The following is a 20,123-nucleotide window of genomic DNA, read 5'->3' as shown; positions in this document are numbered from 1 at the left end:
CTTGCTCATCAGTTATTGAAGTTCTGGCTCATCCAGAAATCTCTAGCTCTCCTTTTAATGTTGATGCATATCCTTGGCCTCGTAAAACCCAGGGTGTATCAGATGTAGCAAGACTTGCACCACGTTTCTGCCCACATGTATATTCTTTCTGGAGTTTGCTTTTGAAAGTGGTGGTGTTATATATCATGTTTGTTGAAATATCTGTGGTGCTCAGTTTGCAAATGGATAAGGCAGTGTAGAGGGTCATTTCAGAAGAGATTTCTGGATCTCATTGTTGGCCTTCCTGTCATGTTCCTCAGGTCCAACTGCTTGTCACCAGCCAGGATGTGGAAAATTACAAACAGATCAAAGCTGACCTGGACCAACTGAGGTTGCTGGTGGAGAAGTCGGAGCTGTGGGTCTACAAGGGCCATGCCCATGACGAGGTGATGGAAGCGGGTGAGAGTTCCACGAGCAGCAGTGAACTGAAGAAGAAGAAGGAGGTAATGTAATGCTTTCTCCCTGACCAGGAAGGTACAAAAACCTGTGCAATTAGCTATGCCTGTTAGCAGCACCATTAACACACAATTGGCAAAACCACAGCTTGAATTCCAACATTATCAGTTAATGTGTTACATCTGGCTTTTGTTTGTGAAGCCCATTAGACTTGAGAATGTGAACGTGGCGGTAAATGTGTGGGAGACGCTTATAATGGGGGGAGGGGGGCATTCAGAAAGGATAGGGAATTCATGAGGGAAAGCAATTATTGCACTGATAGCGCCTAAGCCAGTCCTTTTGTAGTATTTGTAACTTTAAGTGGATGGCAAATATAACAAATAATTATGGGGAAAAATAAATTCGTGTGAAAGAAGGCTTTTCAGTTCCACATTAACTTCAGTTATACAGTTCTTTTTGATTGTTACACTTATAAGGATTTTTTTATATAGACTGTCCAAGATGGGTTATTTAAAATAAAAACCCAAGAACTGCACATGTGGAGAGACAGCCGAGCTAATGATTCAGGTCTGGAGTTCTGAATAAGGGTCACTGGATCTGAAACATTAACACTGCTTTCTCTCTACAGATGCTGCCAGGCCTGTTGAGTTTTTCCAACAGCCTCTGTTTCTGTTTCTGATTTCCAATAATTTCCATAACCGACCTCAATTCACATACTTGGATGGATGGGAGAGGCTGCTATTAGATTAGATTACTTAGTGTGGATACAGGCCCTTCGGCCCAACAAGTCCACACCGACCCGCCGAAGCGCAACCTACCCATACCCCTACAGTTACCCCTTACCTAACACTACGGGCAATTTAGCATGGCCAATTCACCTGACTCGCACATCTTTGGACTGTGGGAGGAAACCGGAGCACCCGGAGGAAACCCACGCAGACACTGGGAGAATGTGCAAACTCCACACAGTCAGTCGCCTGAGTCGGGAATTGAACCCGGGTCTCTGGCGCTGTGAGGCAGCAGTGCTAACCACTGTGCCACCGTGCCACCCACAACTATGTTTAAGGATATTTTTAAAAGGCTGAACAGATCAGTTAATATTCTCACCTATAAAATATTCTGTAAAATTTCTCTTCCTGTCTCTTATTAATGTATCGTGACTTCTTAAAAACCGTGATGTTCTTTTAACAAGGAAGTATCACTTAGTGTAAATGCTCAAATGTAAATTTGGCTTACTTCCTCCCTCCCAGGGCGACTTTGCGAAAGGTCAGATCGCCAGCTCTGATGTGGTGCCCACAATTGAAAGCACCAGCAGCAAGAACTATCGAGTCATAAAGGAGGTGAGGCCTCTGCACTGCTGTGCATGCAGCATCATTGTCTGGGCTGCATGGCTGTTTCTGCAAAGTTGGTCACTTGCTTTTTTCCTGTTGTAGGTTTTGATCCGACTCAGCAAGTTGTGCGTGCAAGAGGGCTCGTCTGTGAGGAAGAGCCGCAAGCAGCAGCAGAGACTACTGAGGAACATGGGGGCTCATACTGTCGTCCTTGACCTTCTGCAGATTCCCTATGAAAAGGTACTGACAAGTCCAGCATTGTTGTCTATTGCAAGAGAAATGGAATATGAAAGTAGGAATGTTCTTGGTAGTGATATCAAGTGTTGTTGTGGCCACACTTGGAGAACTGCTTTGGACTCCTCTTTTAAGAGAGGATATAACTGAATAGGAAACAGTTTCAGAGATGGGCCAGTTGGCTGGCATGAGGGCATGTCTGGTCCTGGAGATGTTTTTTAAACAATCTTCTCCAGCATTATATAATCTCTGAAGCAAGTGAGACCTGATCCTTTGGAGTTTAGAAGAATGTAATATGGTTGAGATGCACAAGATCCTGAGAGGATGTTTCCCCTCCCCAGAGACGAGAACTGGCTGATAAAAGAAGTCTTTCATTTCACTCGGCAATGAGAAGGGCTTATTTCCAAGTCCATAAGAGCAAAATGTTAGCCATTGAATCCATTAAGTCTACTCTATCATTCACTGAGGTCATGGCTGATTGGATAATCAACTGCACTTTGCTGACTTTTTTTCTCATAACCCTAAATTCCCTTGCTGATCTTAAAAAAAAATCTGTTCATTTTCAGCTTTGAGTATATGGTACTTAATGACCAATCCTCCACAGATCTCTGTGTTAAAGAATTCCATAGATTTGTGAATGAACCAGAGAAGAAATTCCTCCTCTTTGTCCTAACTGGGTCACCTTTCACTTCTGGTCCAAGACTGTGTCCCACGCAAGAGGTTCAGTAGTTAGCTCTGCTGCCTGTCTGTGTGGACTTGGCACATTCTCCCTGTGCTAGCATGGATTTCCTCTGGGTGCTCTGGTTTCTCTCTCAGTCCAAGATGTTCAAGTTAGGTGAATTGGGCCATGCTAAATTGCCCATAGTGTTCAGAATGTGTTGGCTACATGGGTTAGCCATGGGAAATGCAGGGTTTGAGACATTGTGTAGAGGGAGTGTGTTTGGGTGTGATGCTCTTCAGAAGGCCATTGTGGACTTGTTGGGCTGAATGGCTGCTTCCATACTGTGTAGGGATTCTATGAAACAACGTTTTTACATGTACTCAAACCCTGTAAGGATCCTGCATGGTGTAAGAGGGTAGTGAGACTTCAGAATTCTCTTTGATAGGGAGTGGCGGAGGCAGGGTCAGCGGAGCTAAATAGATCTTTATCTAACAAGGGAATTGATGTTGGAGTGGGTGGGAAGGAATGTGGAGTTGAGCCTACAATTACATCAGCCATGATCTTTATCAAGTGGTGGAGCAGGCTTGAAGGACCAAACAGTTGCTAATGTGGATGTTCCTATACCACATTACATCCATGAAATCTGAATCTGTAATATTGTGGGGCTTAACCTCTGACAATTATGGGCAGCACGGTGGCACAGTGGTTAGCACTGCTGCCTCACAGCGCCAGAGACCCGGGTTCAATTCCCGCCTCAGGCGACTGACTGTGTGGAGTTTGCACATTCTCCCCATGTATGCATGGGTTTCCTCCGGGTGCTCCGGTTTCCTCCCACAGTCACAAAGATGTGCAGGTCAGGTGAATTGGCCATGCTAAATTGCCCATAGTGTTAGATAAGGGGTAAATGTAGGGGTATGGGTGGGTTGCGCTTCGGCGGGTCGGTGTGGGCTTGTTGGGCCGAATGGCCTGTTTCCACACTAAGTAATCTAATCTAATCTAATTGCAACCTTTTCAATCAACGTTTCAGATTTCCTTTTAAGTCCCAAAGTGTACTAATCTGATGACCAATTAAGTTTCTGATCTACAGATTGCCTTTGCCTTAGTTTCACAGATTCTTTAAACCGAATGTAATATATCCTGTGAAGCAGCAGCAGCTGGGTTGTGCCAGTCGATAAGTGTCCCTCTATAAGTCACAATGCCAATGCGGCCATCAGGTTAAAAATAATGGCTGCGTGCATTATGTTTACGGCTCCTCCTCTACAACATAAATACACATTCTGTGATAGGTCTTGTCTTTGGTAATCGTCAGCAGGCCACTTTCCATCTCCATTTGTTTATGGAGCTCAACTACCCTGTCAAATGGGCCAGAATCAAGAGACCAGCAGCTCCAAACTTGAGATCAATGAAATGCTGTTGTCTGTCGGCAGCAACTTCAGTTTGTAAACTCATGTTCTGCATGTCCCTTGTGTCAATGAATCATGGAGATGTGGAGCAGAATGCCAGGGTCAGTACAGCAGCAAGGCTCCTTCAAAAGCACTGTCCAAACCCGTGACCTTGAATCACTGAGCAGCACAAGGCCAGCAGAAGCATGGAACACAACCATCTGCAATCCCTTTTAAATCTATTCCTTCACTCTTGCTGGGTCAAATCCTGGAATTTCCTTTCTCTGAGCGCAATGGCTGTGGATCCACCACTTAGTCTGCAGTGATTCAAGGAGGTGGCTCACCAATGCCTTCTCAAGGCCAAATAGGAATGCGCAATAAATGCTGTGTTGACAGTGCTGCCCATAAGACTAGGAATGAATAGTTAGCAGGAATGAGTTTAATTGAATAGCTGCACTGAGGAGCAAGCAAAAGTGTGTGGGGGGTGGTGTCAAATAAGTTGCTGATGGGTCACCTTGGTCTATTAAACAAAGTAGCACATTTGGTGTTGAGGGCTCCTTCAGCCTGTTATTCCTTACAGAAAGTTGAGTAACATCTTTACTGTTGCTCCCTTAAGGCTGAGGACATTCGAATGCAAGACATCATGAAGCTGGCACACAAGTTTCTGCAGAACTTCTGCGCTGGTAACCCACAGAACCAAGCCCTCCTTCACAAGCACATCAACCTTTTCCTAACTCCAGGGGTAAGAACATTTCTCGGAATCCAGTAAACTTGTTTGTTTGGTGACTGTGTACGAACAGATGGTGTCTATTGGATTTGGTCTTTATAAATTGACATTGTTGTGATGCATTGGTTGATGGCTTTCTGCTCTGTGTTGTTTCTTCATGGTCACTACTGCTGTAAAGCATAAACTCCCCAGGCAACGTGCTTGGCATTTCCAACTGAGATAAAGATAGCAAAAAAGGCAGCAGCAGTGGTAGTGTTGATCCATTGGGTCGTCTACCTAGGTTAGGATGGGGAGACCTAGTCCTTTTGAGTAAACGTTCAGTGGCAGTCTGAAGGAAGGAAATGTGCAGAACTGGAAATGGGGATCAGTGTTGCTTTTGGCACCAAGCTTGTCTCACTTCAATGATCCATCAGGACTTGCTGGTGACTGTATGAGTGCCAGCAGTAGAGTGGAATCTAGAGAGGAACCAGTTTGTTTTACCGAGATGGGTAAAAATTGAACTGATGAATACACAAATGCCCATTTTCCAATAGTAAATTGTTCACGCTTTTTTTTGTTTATCTCTTTGTTCTTGTGCCAGTATTTTCCTGCTGCTTCTCGCTGGAACTCTTCTTGCTCATTGCGTGTTTTCCGCTCCCCCTCCATCACTGCCCTCTTCTCCCTCTCTTTCCCCTTGCCCTCCGAACTCCCTCTCATTTCGACTTTCTCCGTATCCAGGTTTGTTTTTGGGAGCAGATACTCTTTTTTGCTTGAGAGAACTTGGTGTCAAAAGATGAGTAAGGAACTTCTTTTTTGAAAAACAATTATTCCAGTGATGAACTGCTAACTGTATCGCTGCCAGCAGTAATGTGCAACTTCCAGTAAGAAAGTTATTTTTAACGGTGTCCTCATCGTTGTGGATAATGTCAATTTCAATAGAGATAGTCTAGTTTGTATGTGATATTTTATTTTTTTTCTGGATTAGCCATGATACCAAAGCAAGAGAATCCATTGCACTTTGTGCACAAGTTTTATTAATTAGTTTTCCTTCAATGAAATAAGAAATGTCATTGTGCTTGGGTTGATCAGATGTTATGGTTTACACTTGTTTTAAATCTTACCAAGAATGCTGAAGGGAAAGTTAGCAACTTATGTGGATTTTTATTTACCTGAATGTACAGTCAGTTTGTGATCCCAGCACTTGCTTCTGCATGCCTAACATTTTTAGAGCATCACAATCCACTGTCCAGGGTAAACTACTCAACATAATACTTTTAACAAGCACTTGCCTTGTACATTGAGGCTTGACATGATGTTTGATTTCACTTCTATTGTCCTCTTGCTACTGGCAACCAGAAAAAAATTCAGTGGTGGAGTACTGTCAATTCATTTGTTTGGAAATATGTAGAGTAAATGCATTAGCTGAGGAACCCTGTCCTCCAATTTAGCTTTAAATGGCGCGTTCAAAATTTAAGTAAGAAGGGCCTTTTGCATGAAGATCTGCAGATTTAACTTTTAAAACAATGCATGGCAGCTCGTTTTCCAAGTCTCCAAATGTCTTAATAGACTTTGGGTGATACTCGCTGTATGCATTGGGGAAGTTGCACTCACTTCAGTCCAAGTATATATGATTTGAACTTTACATAACTGCTGGTAAGACTGTGGACTTGCAGGTTCTGAATGGTGGTAAATTTACGATTCAAAATTGTAAATTAACTCAGTTGTTTGAGTAGTACAGTTTGAGTACTTTTAATTATTTTCCTGAAGAAACACTATCTTTTGTCCTGATGTACCAAAGTGTGGCGTATTCTGCATAATTGGGTTCCAAGCCTACATTGTTCTTATTTTTGTGTTCACTTCGATCAGTGATCGGTGAGTATTGCTGACTGACAGGTGGGTGCTGTTAGATGTATCAATCACGCTCCAAATTAGCTGTACTGTTGATTTTATTATTCCTTTAACAAATTTATTCCAGCAGTTGTGGAATTAAAAGCAGCAGGTTATAAGCATGGCAATTTAATTTAGTTTCTGACCATTATCCTGCTGCTAAAGTGATTGATGTGAATATACGTGGAGTTAACCGTTCCTGTTAACGAAACTGTTGAATGGCTTTATGTATTAACCATTAAACTTGCCCAACAGCCCATCATAGTTGCCTAGCCCAAGTGCTCTGTTCTTGATTTGCCAAACTGTACTGATTTTAGTTCCTGGCTTTTTTTTGGTTTTCAGAGTGGGTGTTAGTATTTTTTTGTCATGCTTGCCCTTATGGGGCCATTGGCATCGCATTTCCAGTTTTGTTCAAGCTTCCCTTACTCCAACAGTCAATGTTAATTTTACAGTCATTCCCATTGCCTTTTTACTTTTGTGTACTTAACCTCCACTTTACTTCTCCTTCAATGATTACCAGGAAAAGGCTCTGTTTTTCCTTTCCAATGTCTGTGCTTGGTACTCTTTCTCTCTCCAGCAACCCTTTCATTCTTGAACTTTGACTGAGTCACCTGAGCCATGAACCACAGTGACAGTCGAATTCTGTTCTCTGAAAGGCAAACACTGAAACTAAAAATAGCTCTGTAGTCCCTTGAACCTCTTGCACCATTTGGAAAGATTCTGAATTCAACATCTGATTCACTTTTTTTTTCTGCTCAATCCTTTATTTGTAATTTGCTTCGGTCAAACAGTCTATTGACCACAATCTTGAAAATCTTTCTTCACTGAGCATCCTGTACTCCTGTGTCATGAAGTAAAGGTGCCACGGGAACAGCATTTTCCCAGGACTTTAGAAGAGTGAAGGGCGACTTGAGTGAATAATGGAAGATCCTGAATGTTAATAATGTGGATGCAGAGAGTGGGGGGGGGGGGGGGGGTGAAGAGTTTCCACTGGGTGAGTCAAGAGCTAGAAGGAACGGTTTTAAAAATTTAAGGATGGCCCTTCCAGGACAGAACTTAGATCTGAGGGTTGTGAGACATTGGAACACACTGTCCCAGTGGTGGAGAGTTAATGAATATTTTTAAGGCAGATTTATGTTGGGCAATGGAATGAAAGGTGTGTTGGATAGATGGGAGTGTGGAATTCCTAACATAAACACATCATCCATGATCAAGATCAATGGCACAGCAAGCATGTGGGGCTGAATGGCCTGCTGCTATTTCATATGTAAACGTTACATTTTTTTTTGCTTTTTGTGTTTTGTCTGAACCTCTCTGGAGTGACAGGATGATGTTGGAAAAGTTAACTGAAGTATACACACACAACTGCTTATACTTGGAAACCTTATTCTAATTATAAAAAGGGGATGTCTAACTTCCCAGGAAATGTACTTTCACTTCTATATTGCTTAAAAATCCTTTCTATTTCAAGTGATAATCTGTCATTCTAATACATCTTTAATATGCAGTACTCTACACTTTCTCAATACTTAGGAGGTTACCACATCACTTTTTTTTAAAAAGATGATACTGTAAAAAGCTGAAGTACCGACTAGTCCTCAGTGAAACTGAAGGCTGTGTCATTGTGGTTTGACTCTGGTTTGCGAGCTTAACGTCCATAAGAACAACAGTAGAAGATGTTAGGTGATTAATTGAGCAATAAAAGATTAGAATGCAGGTAAAGCAGACTATTCTTTCAAATTAGCATTTCAGAGTCTCCAAAAGGGGACATTAAAAGTGGAGAAATTTTAAAACTCAGCAGAGAGTAGTTGAAGGTAGGAATCCTGCAACGATTTAAGAAGCAGCCAGTTTTTTTTGATGATAGTTGGTTGCTGGAATTTCTCTGGGGAATGAATCATGATTGGCTGATTGCAATCTTTAACTCCTGAAATCTTGTGTCATAAGGTTAACCTTTTAACCAAGTTCTTGATCAATTTAGGTAAAGCTTTTTGTTTTAAAAGACTCTATTCACTCTTCGGGAGCAGGTATGTCATCATCAATGTTTGCCATTGGTGAAACCTCCCTGTAAGTATGTTCAGTTTTATTGAAAGTTTTTAACGATTGAACATAAGCAGAATAGGACTAAAGTATAGAACTACCTGTCGAGTGGTTGTGGCCATTTGCTGTTTGATTCTGAATAGCACAAGGTGAGCAAAGCAGAGGCACTGTTCTGGTTCTTGACCTGAGGGGTACTTCCAGAACTGGTTCTTAAACCCCAAGTCCAGGCTGATTGCTTAGTCAAGTAGTGAGGGAATGCTGCACCATCAGAGGCACTTATTTCTCTCTCAACTAGTTGAGAAAAGTCTCATGACACTGCTTCATATAAGAGCAGGATGTTCACCTAATATTATCCGTTGAGCAGTACCTTTATAAGATTAAAATGAAAGCAAAATCCTGTGAATGTTGGGAATCTAGAAGACGCACCTAAAATACGAAACGAACTTTGGTCTGGCATCATCTGTGGAAAGAGAAAAGGAATTAACCTTTCAGGTGAAATATAATTCTTCAGTTCTGAACCTCTGAGAACCCATTATTAGGGAAGTAAAAGAAGAATTATAAGGGACAGAGTATCCAAATTTGCTGGTTTAACTTAGGAGAGTAATCTGTGAGGAGGAAACAAAAAGCCTGTGTATTATGGGGTGAATGGACAAAGTTTGGCAGATGGAATATATGTGGGAAAATGCGAGGTTGTTCATTTTGGCAGGAAGAATAGAAAAGTAGAATATTAGTTAAATGTACCACAGCATTCTGCCATCTCTCTCCAGAGAGATCTGTGTGTCCTTGTACATCAGTCGCAAAAATATTAATGTGCAGCTACGACAAGTAATTAAGTAGGCAAATGGAGTGCAAACCTCTTATTGCAGGGAGGATAGAGAATAAAAACAAGGTCTTGCTGCAACTTGACAGAGCATTAGTGAGACCTCAACCTGCAATACTTTGTGCACCTTTGGTCTCCTTACTTTTGCGCCTGAATTGGAAGCCATTCAAACAAGGTCCCCTTGGCTGCTTTCCTGGGATACAGAGTTAATTTGAGGAAAGGTTGAGCCGGTTGGTTTTATACTCATTGAAGTGTTGAAGAAATGATTTGAGATCATATTGAAATATTATATAATTCTGGGAGTGGGGTTTGAGGGTGGCGCTTGAAATGCTAAATGCCAAGAGTCTGTTTCCTTTCTTGGAGAGGCACAATTCAAAATAAGCAACAAAAAAAAACTGCTGGGAACACTCGCAGGTCTGGCAGCAGCTGTGGAGAGAAATCAGTTAATATTTCGGGTGCAGTGACCCTTCCTCAGAACCCTTCCAAAAAATAAGCGGTCTCCTATCAAAAATGGACATTGAGGAATCTCTTCTGTGTTAAACAATGCTTGCTGTGTTAGAGAGTTCCAATGGAGGCTGGCTCCTGGACAATATTGAAGGCTGAGTTAGGTAGATATTTTTGATTGATTGAGGAGTCCAGGATCTCTCCATTCAGGCTGGAAAGTAGAAGTCAGGTCACATCAGATCAAATTTGACTTGAAACTTGACTTGCCTCTCAGCAGATGATGTCAGATCTGCTGAGTATTTGCAACATTTTGTTTTTATTTTCAAAAAAGTAATTAGTTCATTAATCTTAGATGTTTTTGGGACGTTGATGTGCACAGTACCAGATTACAACAATAAACACATATGACAAATACTTAATTGACTGTGAAACACTTGGGAATATCTGAGCTACCGACATGTAGTCGTTCTTTTCAAGGATTTCCTACGAGTTCACACTTTTTAACCAAGCTTCTAACCTAGCTATCTCCCACTTCGCTGCTAAATCCTCCCTTATGTTTGAGTCACTTTTTTCTGCACAGTAACATCTATCCTTAAAATACTTCCAAAACTGTTTGTGTTTTTAATCTTTCCTTAGAATGAGAGAATCCCTATGGTGTGGAAGCAAGCCTATCAGCTCATCGGGTCCATGCTGACCCTCTGAGCATCCCATCCAGACCTCCCGTCCAAAAAAAAAATCATATCCCTGTAACCCTGCATTTCATATGGCTATTCCACCCAACCTGGACACTGTGGGATAATCTAACAAGGCCAATTCACCTAACCCGCACCTTTTTTGGACTGTGGGAGTAAATATGTTTCTTCCTGTGGTTGTTTGAATCCAGATCATGATGTACAATTTGCACTCATGCTAACTTGAGGCAGATGACCAAAGACTTGGTTTAATGTAGGATTTAAGAGGTAAAATTGCTTTTTCGAAAAAAAATATTTCTCTGAACTGATATTATATTTTGTGGAACCTGACCTTTTTCAGTTGCTAATCTTCCTTGCCACTATCCAAATTGCTGTACTTCCCTGGATTCAAGCTTTCTGGCTCTGAGATCACTTGTAGAGTTGGGGGATGGAGGAGAAGGAGTGGGTTTGGGATCAGCTGGTAAGAACTCTGATGAAGGAGGTTTGTCGTTGCAGATTCTGGAAGCTGTGACCATGCAGCACATCTTCATGAATAACTACCAGCTGTGCAGTGAAATAAATGAGCGCGTGGTGCAACACTTTGTCCACTGCATTGAGACTCACGGCCGCAACGTCCAGTACCTCAAGTTCCTACAGACCATCGTGAAGGCGGAAGGCAAGTTCATAAAGAAGTGTCAAGACATGGTAATGGCTGAGGTGAGTTGGGCTGACTTGAAGTATTAGCACTTTGCTTAGTCACATACTCTGGCAGCTCCAGGCCTTGATGGGGATACTGTGGGGTTGCAAGCACCACAACTGTAACATTTCCCATTCCCTCTCATTTAAGCCAGATCTTGGCAGTGAGGTCTCTCACATTCTGACCATCCATCTTTTGAATCGTGGCTTGTGCCATCATCTCGCATAGCAGCCTTCGCTCGGAAAAGTAACTACGCTCTGCCTGAGAAAATACTATGCTGAGGGTTGCTGGCTTCTTGTATGTAGAGAAAAATCAGAGGTTCGGTTTGCTGGAGAACCCAGACCTGGTTGGCAGTTGAGGAGAAATTACTTTTAGAAGGATGTTGTTGTGATCTGGGAAGCACTTGCCTGAGAGGGAAGTGAAAGCAGATTTAATATCAGCTTTCAAAAGGAAATACTGTCCAAACTGGAAGAGAAAATATTTGCAGGGCTTTGGGGCAAGAGTGGAGACATGGGACTAATGGCGTAACTGTTGGAGTGACAACAATGGACTGAATGGCCTCCTCCTATGCTATGCTTTTCTTTTTTTAAAAAAAAAATTATTCCTGAGTTGTGAGCATTGATGGCTGGGTCAGTATTTATTGCCTATTCCTAATGGTCCTGGAGAAAGTGGTGCCAAGATGCTTTTGTGAACTGCTGCAGTTATTGAGCTATAGGGACACCCAGAATGCCATTGGGGGGGATACTCCAGGATTTTTACCCAGGAACAGCAGTACATTTCCAAATCTGGATGGTGAGTGGATTGGAGGGAGACTTGGAAACCTGCACTTGTCATTCTCGGTTGCATTACACAATTGTGATAGCAAGGTGAGAGTTTTGGCCATAGATTAAAGGCAGCCAATATGTGACCACAGCCAGGCTATGCTCAGTGATCTTGGATCTCTGTCCACACAGAAGAACACACATACTTGTGCTCACTTTAAAGCAGCCTGATTCAGGGCAACCTCAGGCAGTTTCCTTGTGTCAGCTGCTTGCCAGTTTTGGTCTAATGTAGCAAGAAAACATCATTGGCAAGTTGAAAACTGATGACCTTTCAAAATGTTGATGTTTTCCATTTGGTTGGATTGAGATGAGGAAAGTCAAAGCTAGCAAAGTGAATCAGTTTCTCTCCAGTGTCAGCCAGATGCACTGTGTGGCTGTGTGCTGTCCAACACTGAGCAGGTCTAGTGTAAAGTTAAGAACCTGCTGTCTGAATTCCAATATGAAGAACAGCTCCTCACCATCCCAGATTATTGCAACAGGGGGAGTTTTGTAGAGATGAGGTAAACTGGTTTTCCATTCAACAGTTAGGTGATGTATCCTCATGGTCAATGTTTGCAATCCCACTTTCTCTTTAATAGTGCTCATTAATTTCTAATGTAACCCTAATGTCACTTACTTGGCTCACAAAATTGCTGATGTCCCTTTTGTTGAACCATTGCAATTTTTCAGCTGGTGAATGCTGGGGAAGATGTTCTGATTTTCTACAATGACCGAGCCTCATTCCAAACCTTGGTGCAGATGATGCGCTCTGAGCGTGATCGGATGGATGAGAACAGTCCTCTCATGTACCATATTCACTTGGTGGAGCTGCTGGCAGTCTGCACTGAGGGCAAGAATGTCTACACTGAGATTAAGTGCAACTCCCTTTTGCCCCTAGATGACATTGTAAGAGTATCAACTCATGAGGACTGCATACCTGAAGTGAGTGAACTTTGTGAAAATGTTTCGTTTTGCAAATGAGTTTAAGATTTTCTACCTTCCATAATTTATTCAATTTAATATAACTTTTGATATAGCTTATCATATATAATCAATCTATCTTATTTTATCTTATCTGTATTAATCTATATTTATTTACTGCTGAAAGTGCTATGTAATTGAAGTTTTTAAATGTTAGAATTATCAGGACAGAATTGCAAAAGAAGCAACACTTTATGCTTGATGTGTGGGTGGGGTGGGGCAGGGACAATAGTTCACTGGCAATGACTCAACTGACCACTCACATTCTTTTTCATATGTTAATGAATTGTTGCTCCTTATGAAACTTGATAATCATGTGTTTGCTGGTGACTGCAAGAAGAAAAGATTTGACAGAAGATTACCTTTTTTGTTTCTCTTCCCTTTCGTACTCAAACCATTCTTTTGTTGTTATTTACCTGTTCACATTGCTGCAGCTTATTTGAGTTGATTTCTTACTTTGAGGTCTGTTTCTGCTGGATCAAATGTCATGTTGTCAGAGTTGCCCATGACTAATGATTCCTAATCTCTAACCACCCCGTCTGACTCTTTTATTGCAAAATCATGAGCAGACTGCCTTTAAGCTGAAGACACAGAAATCATTGTCCAACCAAAGCTACAAGTCAATGCCACCAGCCAAACCTGATCGTGTTTGGAACCTCAACCTCAAATTCCTGTTTGGCTGGCTGCTAGGGACTAGAATGTCTCTGGTCTAATGCAAAATGTGTGAATAAGTTGGAGGAATTAGTAACTTGCTAAAAAGGATTTCAGTTCCTCCCTGGCAGCACAGCAGCATCCTATAACTCCTGCTGTAGGTGGGAATTTTGTTCCAATTTTAAATCACGCAGAAGACATGCACATTTACAAAAAAGTTGCTTATGCTTGGTTATAGTTAGGCAAAAAAGTTCATCTGAGAAAACATGCATTTCATAATCAAAACACCACATGATTAATTGTTATAACAAAGGGCTAGAAGTGAAGTTTTACTCAGTGTTTCAATGTTAAATTCTTTTAACTTTAGGTAAAGTTGTTTATATTTTATTTTTTGAATCTAAGTCTTTGATCAGATGCTACACATCCATTCTCCAGTGAAGATATTAGATGCACAGCCTCATTTCCAGAGCTTTGATTGTATTCCAGCAGGATTTTCCAATTCTCCAGAGGAATACTGGTGTTGAAGATTTTACTTTCTCTCAAAGTGGGGACATCCCATTCATCCATTTGCCATCTTTAGCTGAATGGCTTGATTGGGCACGTTAACTTAATGGCATTAAATATTCTCGCTCTTCAGACATCTCTTGATTTTGCTACTGAGATTATTTCCTGCTGATGTTTTTGTTTTATAACTAGGTGAAGATTGCCTACATTAACTTCCTCAATCACTGCTATGTGGACACAGAGGTGGAGATGAAGGAAATTTACACAAGCAACCACATGTGGAAGCTTTTTGAGAACTTTCTTGTTGATATATGCAGGGCAAGTATTGAATTTAGCATTATTACACGTGCCTTTAGCGACTTTGCATGACATATATGGTCCTACTTAATGTCCTGTTTATTGAGCAGCACTCCGTGTGACAGCTGTGGCTGTGCATCATTGGCTGACTCTCGGGAATATGTCAATCCTTTATCTCGAGCTGTGGAATGTGATGACCTACCTTCTGGCTGTATCACATCCAGAACTGTGGGCTCATACATAAAGAAGAGTGAGACTTTGATAGTCCCTCTGCGAAAGAGATCTGCTACTATGAACACAGGAAGTCATGAGGATAGATTGATAAGAAAGTAGATGTGACTGAAAGAGCTGTATATCTTGAATTGTTTATGGAATTTGTGCCCTGCAAGAGGTCAGTGGTAACATGAAGAGGAAGAACATTGTTCTTCATTTGATGGTTTTTGCATAATATATGAAAGTGGTGCAGCACTTTTTTCAGCTATCCAGACATTTTTGACCATATTGTTTAATAACAGCAAGCCTGTTTGTATATTGAATGCTTTTCTACTGCTTTGCAGCATTATGTAGCATGTGTTGCTTAGACAGCTGGTGGGGTGGGGACTGGCAAACCAAGTCCCCACCCCTACAATTGTGAAATATTCTACAGGAGTAAATTTTAAAAGAAAAAGCTCCAATCTGTATTGCAGTACCACTCTTCTAAACTTGGAATGTATGCAACTGTCCTTCAGCAGCGCTCTCACCCCATGAGAAATCGAGAAGCTCCCAGTGGTGCCCTGGTGATAAGTAGTAATGCCACTGAAGAAGTAGTTCAGAGGCCCTGGGAATGTGGGTTCAAATCACACCACAGCAGTTCATGCAATTTAAATTGAAATAATTAATTAAAATGAACCAGAATGGAAGCTCTTCTGTGATAGTGACCATGAAGCCATCACTTACTGTCCCAAGACAAAATCATGTCTGGTTCACTGATGTTCTTCAGGGATTGAAATCTGTTCTCCTTACAGATTCTGGTCTCCATGTAACTCTGTGGTCAATTCATAACTGTTCTCAAAGGGCAGTATGGAACAGGCAACAAATGTTGGTATTGCCAACAATGCTCTCTTCCCATGGGGAAAGGGTCTGACATAAGCTCTGAAAATATTGCACTTGGTTGGGAAGAGTTTATTAGCTGGGTCCTTTGAAGACTAGTAGATGAAAAAAATTACCCATTTTAAAAACGGAAGGCCGTTCTGGGTTTGGGTTGATCTGCACTTGAATGGCAACTATAGCATCCCCCGCCCTGTATCTTTGGAGTATACGTTCCAGGACCTACCGCAGATAGGAGCGAACCCATTCATTTCAATAGGCACCGCACCTTCCTGGCAGCGTCCTTGTCCCTGGTTGCCTATAATATGTTTGGGGTGCGGTAATCCACGGGTAACTGAAAACGCTTCCATGGATACTGGGGTTGCCCTATATAGTCAACTTGTATAATGTCCTATCTTGCCCCATCTTTTAGTTTTGATGATTTTGGCATGGTTAATTGGCAATTCAGAGTGCTTTGAATTTATGGTCGTACAAGTATATTGAAGTCCCCATTGATCTATATGTCTTGATTGACATGCTTTCAGAATAACCATTACTTCGAACGGATAATGCACAAACAGATCATTTGGTCAAACGTGTCTGTGCTGTGTTCATGTTTCAGATAGGTTCCTCCTGCTCCTTGTGGTTATCCAACCCTTACAGGCATATCCTTCCACTCAGACCTGCTGAGTTTCTCAAGATTTTCTATTCTTGATCAGATTTCCATTATCCTAAGTTTTTTTACATATATATGTAGGAGAGTGCATTATGAAAAGGACATAAGGAGTCCACAATGATTCGGCAAGCATCTAGCAAATGGGAAAGTGTAAAATTGTCCACTTGCATATCTTTGGACTGTGGGAGGAAACCAAAGCATCCAATAGGTAACCCGCACAGACACAGTGAGAATGTGCATACTTCACACAGATAGTTGTCTAAGGCAGGAATTGAATCCAGGTCCCTGGTATTGGGTCAGCACGTTGCCTCGTAGCACGAGGGATCCATGTTCAGTTACAGTCTTAGGTGACTGTCTATCTGGAGTTAGCACGTTCTCCCTGTCTCTGCATGGGTAACCTACTGGGTGCTTCGGTTTCCTCCCACAGTCCAAAGATATGGCCAATCCATCTAGTTGGCACACTAAATTGCGCCATAGCAGACAGGAATACGGAGGTTATGTGGACTAGCTATGGTAAATGCGGGGTTATGAGAATAGGATGGGGTGGTGCTGGGTCTGAGTGGGATATTCTTCAGAGTGTCTGCAGACTTGATGGGCCAAATGACCTCTTTCCTCACTAAGTATAAAAAAGGCTGATTATCTAAACAGTGAGAAGTTGTTGAGCTTCTGATATGCAGTAGCATCCTAGTGTATTAATTGCAGGAAATTAGTCTGCAGTTAGAGCAAGTAATCTGGAAAGCTAGTCAGACACATCAAACTAGGCCACGTTTCGTGTACTGAGTGCATGTCTGATTGCCACGCTGTAGGAAGGAGATGGAGGCTTTGGAGAGATTGCAAAAGAGGTGCAGCCGGATGTCACCTGGATTGGCATGTATTAGCTATAAAGAGGTTGGACAAACCTGGAAGATTTTCACTAGAGCATCGGAGGCTAAGGGGCGTTGGGAATATGTAAAATTATAATGGGCATGACTCAGATGGACAATTTGTTCCCACCCCCCCCAGGCTGAGAATGTAAAATACTAGTTTTAAGGGGGAAAAGTTTAAAGTGTAAGGCAAGTTCTTTTTTGCACAGAGTGGTAGGTGCCTTGAATGCTCTGCCATGGGAGGTGGCAGAAGTAAAAATGATAATGTTTAAGAGGCTTTTAGACAGACATACCAGCTGGCAGGGAATGGAGAAACAGGGACCATGTGCAAGCAAATAGGGTTAGTTTGGGATGGCATAATGGCCAGCACAGATATAGTGGACTGGAGGTCTTGTTTATGTGCTGTTCAGTTCTATGTCTTAAGTCCTATCTCACTTGCATGTTTATCGTTCTACCTCTTAGATGCATGTGTCAATGCTATTTCCCTTCACTATATCATGAAGCTGCAGGTTCCTTACTGTATCACTTGCATCAGATAGGTTGGGGGGAGGGAGGGGTGGTGGGCGGCGAGGAGAAGGGGGAAGAGAGAACCAAATCCTCAACTAATTTATTCCTTCACCTGACATGAGTGGACTGCAGAGATGGTAATGTGTTTTTCACATTTCCTTTCCCGGAGGACATTAGTATTTTATCACAATTCAACACCTTTTTATGATCCATCATTGCTAACAAGCTTTTGCTTTTCCAATTTCCTTGGACTGATTTCAAATTCCCAAATTGCTGTGGTGAGATTTGAACTTATTAATAGCTGCACCATTTCTATTCATGCTCTAAACTGAGGACCAGAAATGCAGGAAAAATTGAGGTTTCAGTGAGAACTTCAAAGTGACAACCAAGATTCTTGCAGTCAGTGCTGAGTAGAGTGATGCAGTTTATTCATTTCAATCATAATTGCACCGTTCCACCTACGTACTTTGCTGGTTCAACAAGAGATGAGCAGCGAGAGATTTAAAGAATCCCAGGAGAAGAGCTCTGCTGACTTCTCCCTCCACCTGACAAATTGTGTCAAAGGTGGAAAGGCTCAAGGTTCACTGTCCTGCTCTGCCAATTGAGGCCTGAGCTCCAGGAGGGACAAGGAAGAGCTGACCCACTTGACTGGTAAAAGGTTGCTGGCAGCTTGTCAGTTGATGCTGGGGTCCCCTGGCCTGCCCTGCCCTGATTGTACACAAATCAAGGGATGTAGGGCAGGGGGTGACCAATGAGAGTTGCACTCTCATATGACCTCTTATACCCCGAGAGAGAGAGAGCCTGATCACCACCTCTCATGACTACCTCGCACACCCTCCAAAGAAAACATACCTGACACTTTGTCCCTCGTGATATCAGTTGATTTCCCAGCAATATCCAATTTGTGGCTTAATTGAGTGTGCATACTGTCTGCCTTTGATTGGCAAGCAGCTCTCTGTGGGAAGGACCCCTGGACTTCATGTTGGAGAAGTGTTGCTTGTTGTTGCCCTTCCAACTGCCTAATTGGAGGAGCAGGCAGTGAGTCTTTTTTTTTGATTAGACTTACAGTGTGGAAACAGGCCCTTCGGCCCAACAAGTCCACACCGACCCGCCGAAGCGCAACCCACCCATACCCCTACATTTACCCCTTACCTAACACTACGGGCAATTTAGCTTGGCCAATTCACCTGACCCGCACATCTTTGTGACTGTGGGAGGAAACCGGAGCACCCGGAGGAAACCCACGCAGACACGGGGAGAACGTGCAAACTCCACACAGTCAGTCGCCTGAGTCGGGAATTGAACCCGGGACTACAGGCGCTGTGAGGCAGCAGTGCTAACCACTGTGCCACCGTGCCGCCCTGTTGCAGCAATTTAGTGCTGTGTCTCTTGCTACCTTTTTCCAGCAAGATGACTCAATGCCTGGGGAAAAGAAAAAATTCCAGCCTGAATCATGGAGCGGATTTAATGTCCAGATGCACCTGACTAGCTTTGTCTTTGGACTTCTCTCTTTCAGGTGTGTAACAATACGAGTGACCGAAAGCATGCTGACAATGTCCTGGAGAGATACGTCACTGAGACTGTCATGAGTATCGTCACAACTTTCTTCAGCTCCCCCTTTTCTGATCAAAGCACAAGTTTGCAGGTATGGAATATTATCACTGGTTGGGTTGTTCGCTGTCGTTCCCCTCTCCCAAGAGCTCAATGCTTTGAGTTCTCCATTACCCTGATCCAGTTTGGGAAAAACATGAACTAGGATTGATTGTTGTCATTATTCCTGGGGGAAAGTTACCTGCAGCAAAACAAAACACATGCACTGCACTGGTAACTGATGACACAAAGGCTTTCTTGTAACTGGATGAAACTGTCCAGTTCTGGTCACCCTGTTATAGGAAGGATATTATTAAGCTGGAGAGGGTTCAGAAATGATTTACCAGGATGCTGCTTGGAACAGGGGACTTAAAATAGAAAGAGAGGCTGGATAGGCTGGGAATTGGGAGCAGAGGAATTGAATGGTGACCTTGTAAAGGTTTTGAAGGTGAATGGCCAGTGTCTTCCCCATTGGGTGGGGGATCTCTAGGCGAAAGGGCATATTTTCAAGGTGACAGGACAAAGACTTTTTACGACAGGAGGGCCACCTTACTCAAAGTGGTTCAGGTGTGAGATGAACTTCCGGAGGAAGTGATGGATGCGGGTGCAGTTTGAATGTTTAAAAGACATTTAGGATAATACATGAATAGGAAAGTTATGGAGGGATAGGGGCCAAGTGCAGGCAAGTGGGACTAGTTTAATTTAGGAACTTGATTGGCATGGACTGGTTGGACCGGAGGCCTGTTTCAATGTTTCATGACTCTGACTCTAGAAGCATAGTGACATCAGATGCCCTAGCTTGACAGAGTTATGGAATTTTACAGCATAATGTGTATTCTGCCAGGGCCACTCAGCATTCTAACCTCAATCCAGCATTGGCCTCA

The 20,123-nt window shown here is 42.5% G+C and overlaps 1 protein-coding gene across 1 annotated transcript in view; it reads left to right on the top strand.

Moving 5' to 3' along the window:
- Nucleotides 1-20,123, top strand: part of itpr1b (inositol 1,4,5-trisphosphate receptor, type 1b) — a 505,447-nt gene that overhangs the window by 224,799 nt on the left and 260,525 nt on the right. Inside the window, exons 27-34 of the mRNA XM_060835732.1 lie at nucleotides 300-482; nucleotides 1,686-1,775; nucleotides 1,869-2,006; nucleotides 4,660-4,785; nucleotides 11,125-11,325; nucleotides 12,796-13,047; nucleotides 14,434-14,559; nucleotides 19,166-19,294. Coding sequence (XP_060691715.1) covers nucleotides 300-482; nucleotides 1,686-1,775; nucleotides 1,869-2,006; nucleotides 4,660-4,785; nucleotides 11,125-11,325; nucleotides 12,796-13,047; nucleotides 14,434-14,559; nucleotides 19,166-19,294 — 1,245 coding nt within the window. The remainder of the gene's footprint in view (nucleotides 1-299; nucleotides 483-1,685; nucleotides 1,776-1,868; nucleotides 2,007-4,659; nucleotides 4,786-11,124; nucleotides 11,326-12,795; nucleotides 13,048-14,433; nucleotides 14,560-19,165; nucleotides 19,295-20,123) is intronic.

The sequence above is a fragment of the Hemiscyllium ocellatum genome, chromosome 14, assembly GCF_020745735.1.
Source record: "Hemiscyllium ocellatum isolate sHemOce1 chromosome 14, sHemOce1.pat.X.cur, whole genome shotgun sequence".
Classification (NCBI taxonomy): Eukaryota; Metazoa; Chordata; class Chondrichthyes; order Orectolobiformes; family Hemiscylliidae; genus Hemiscyllium; species Hemiscyllium ocellatum.
The sequence above is the reverse complement of the archived record's forward strand: the minus strand, read 5'-3'. Positions and strand labels throughout refer to the sequence as shown.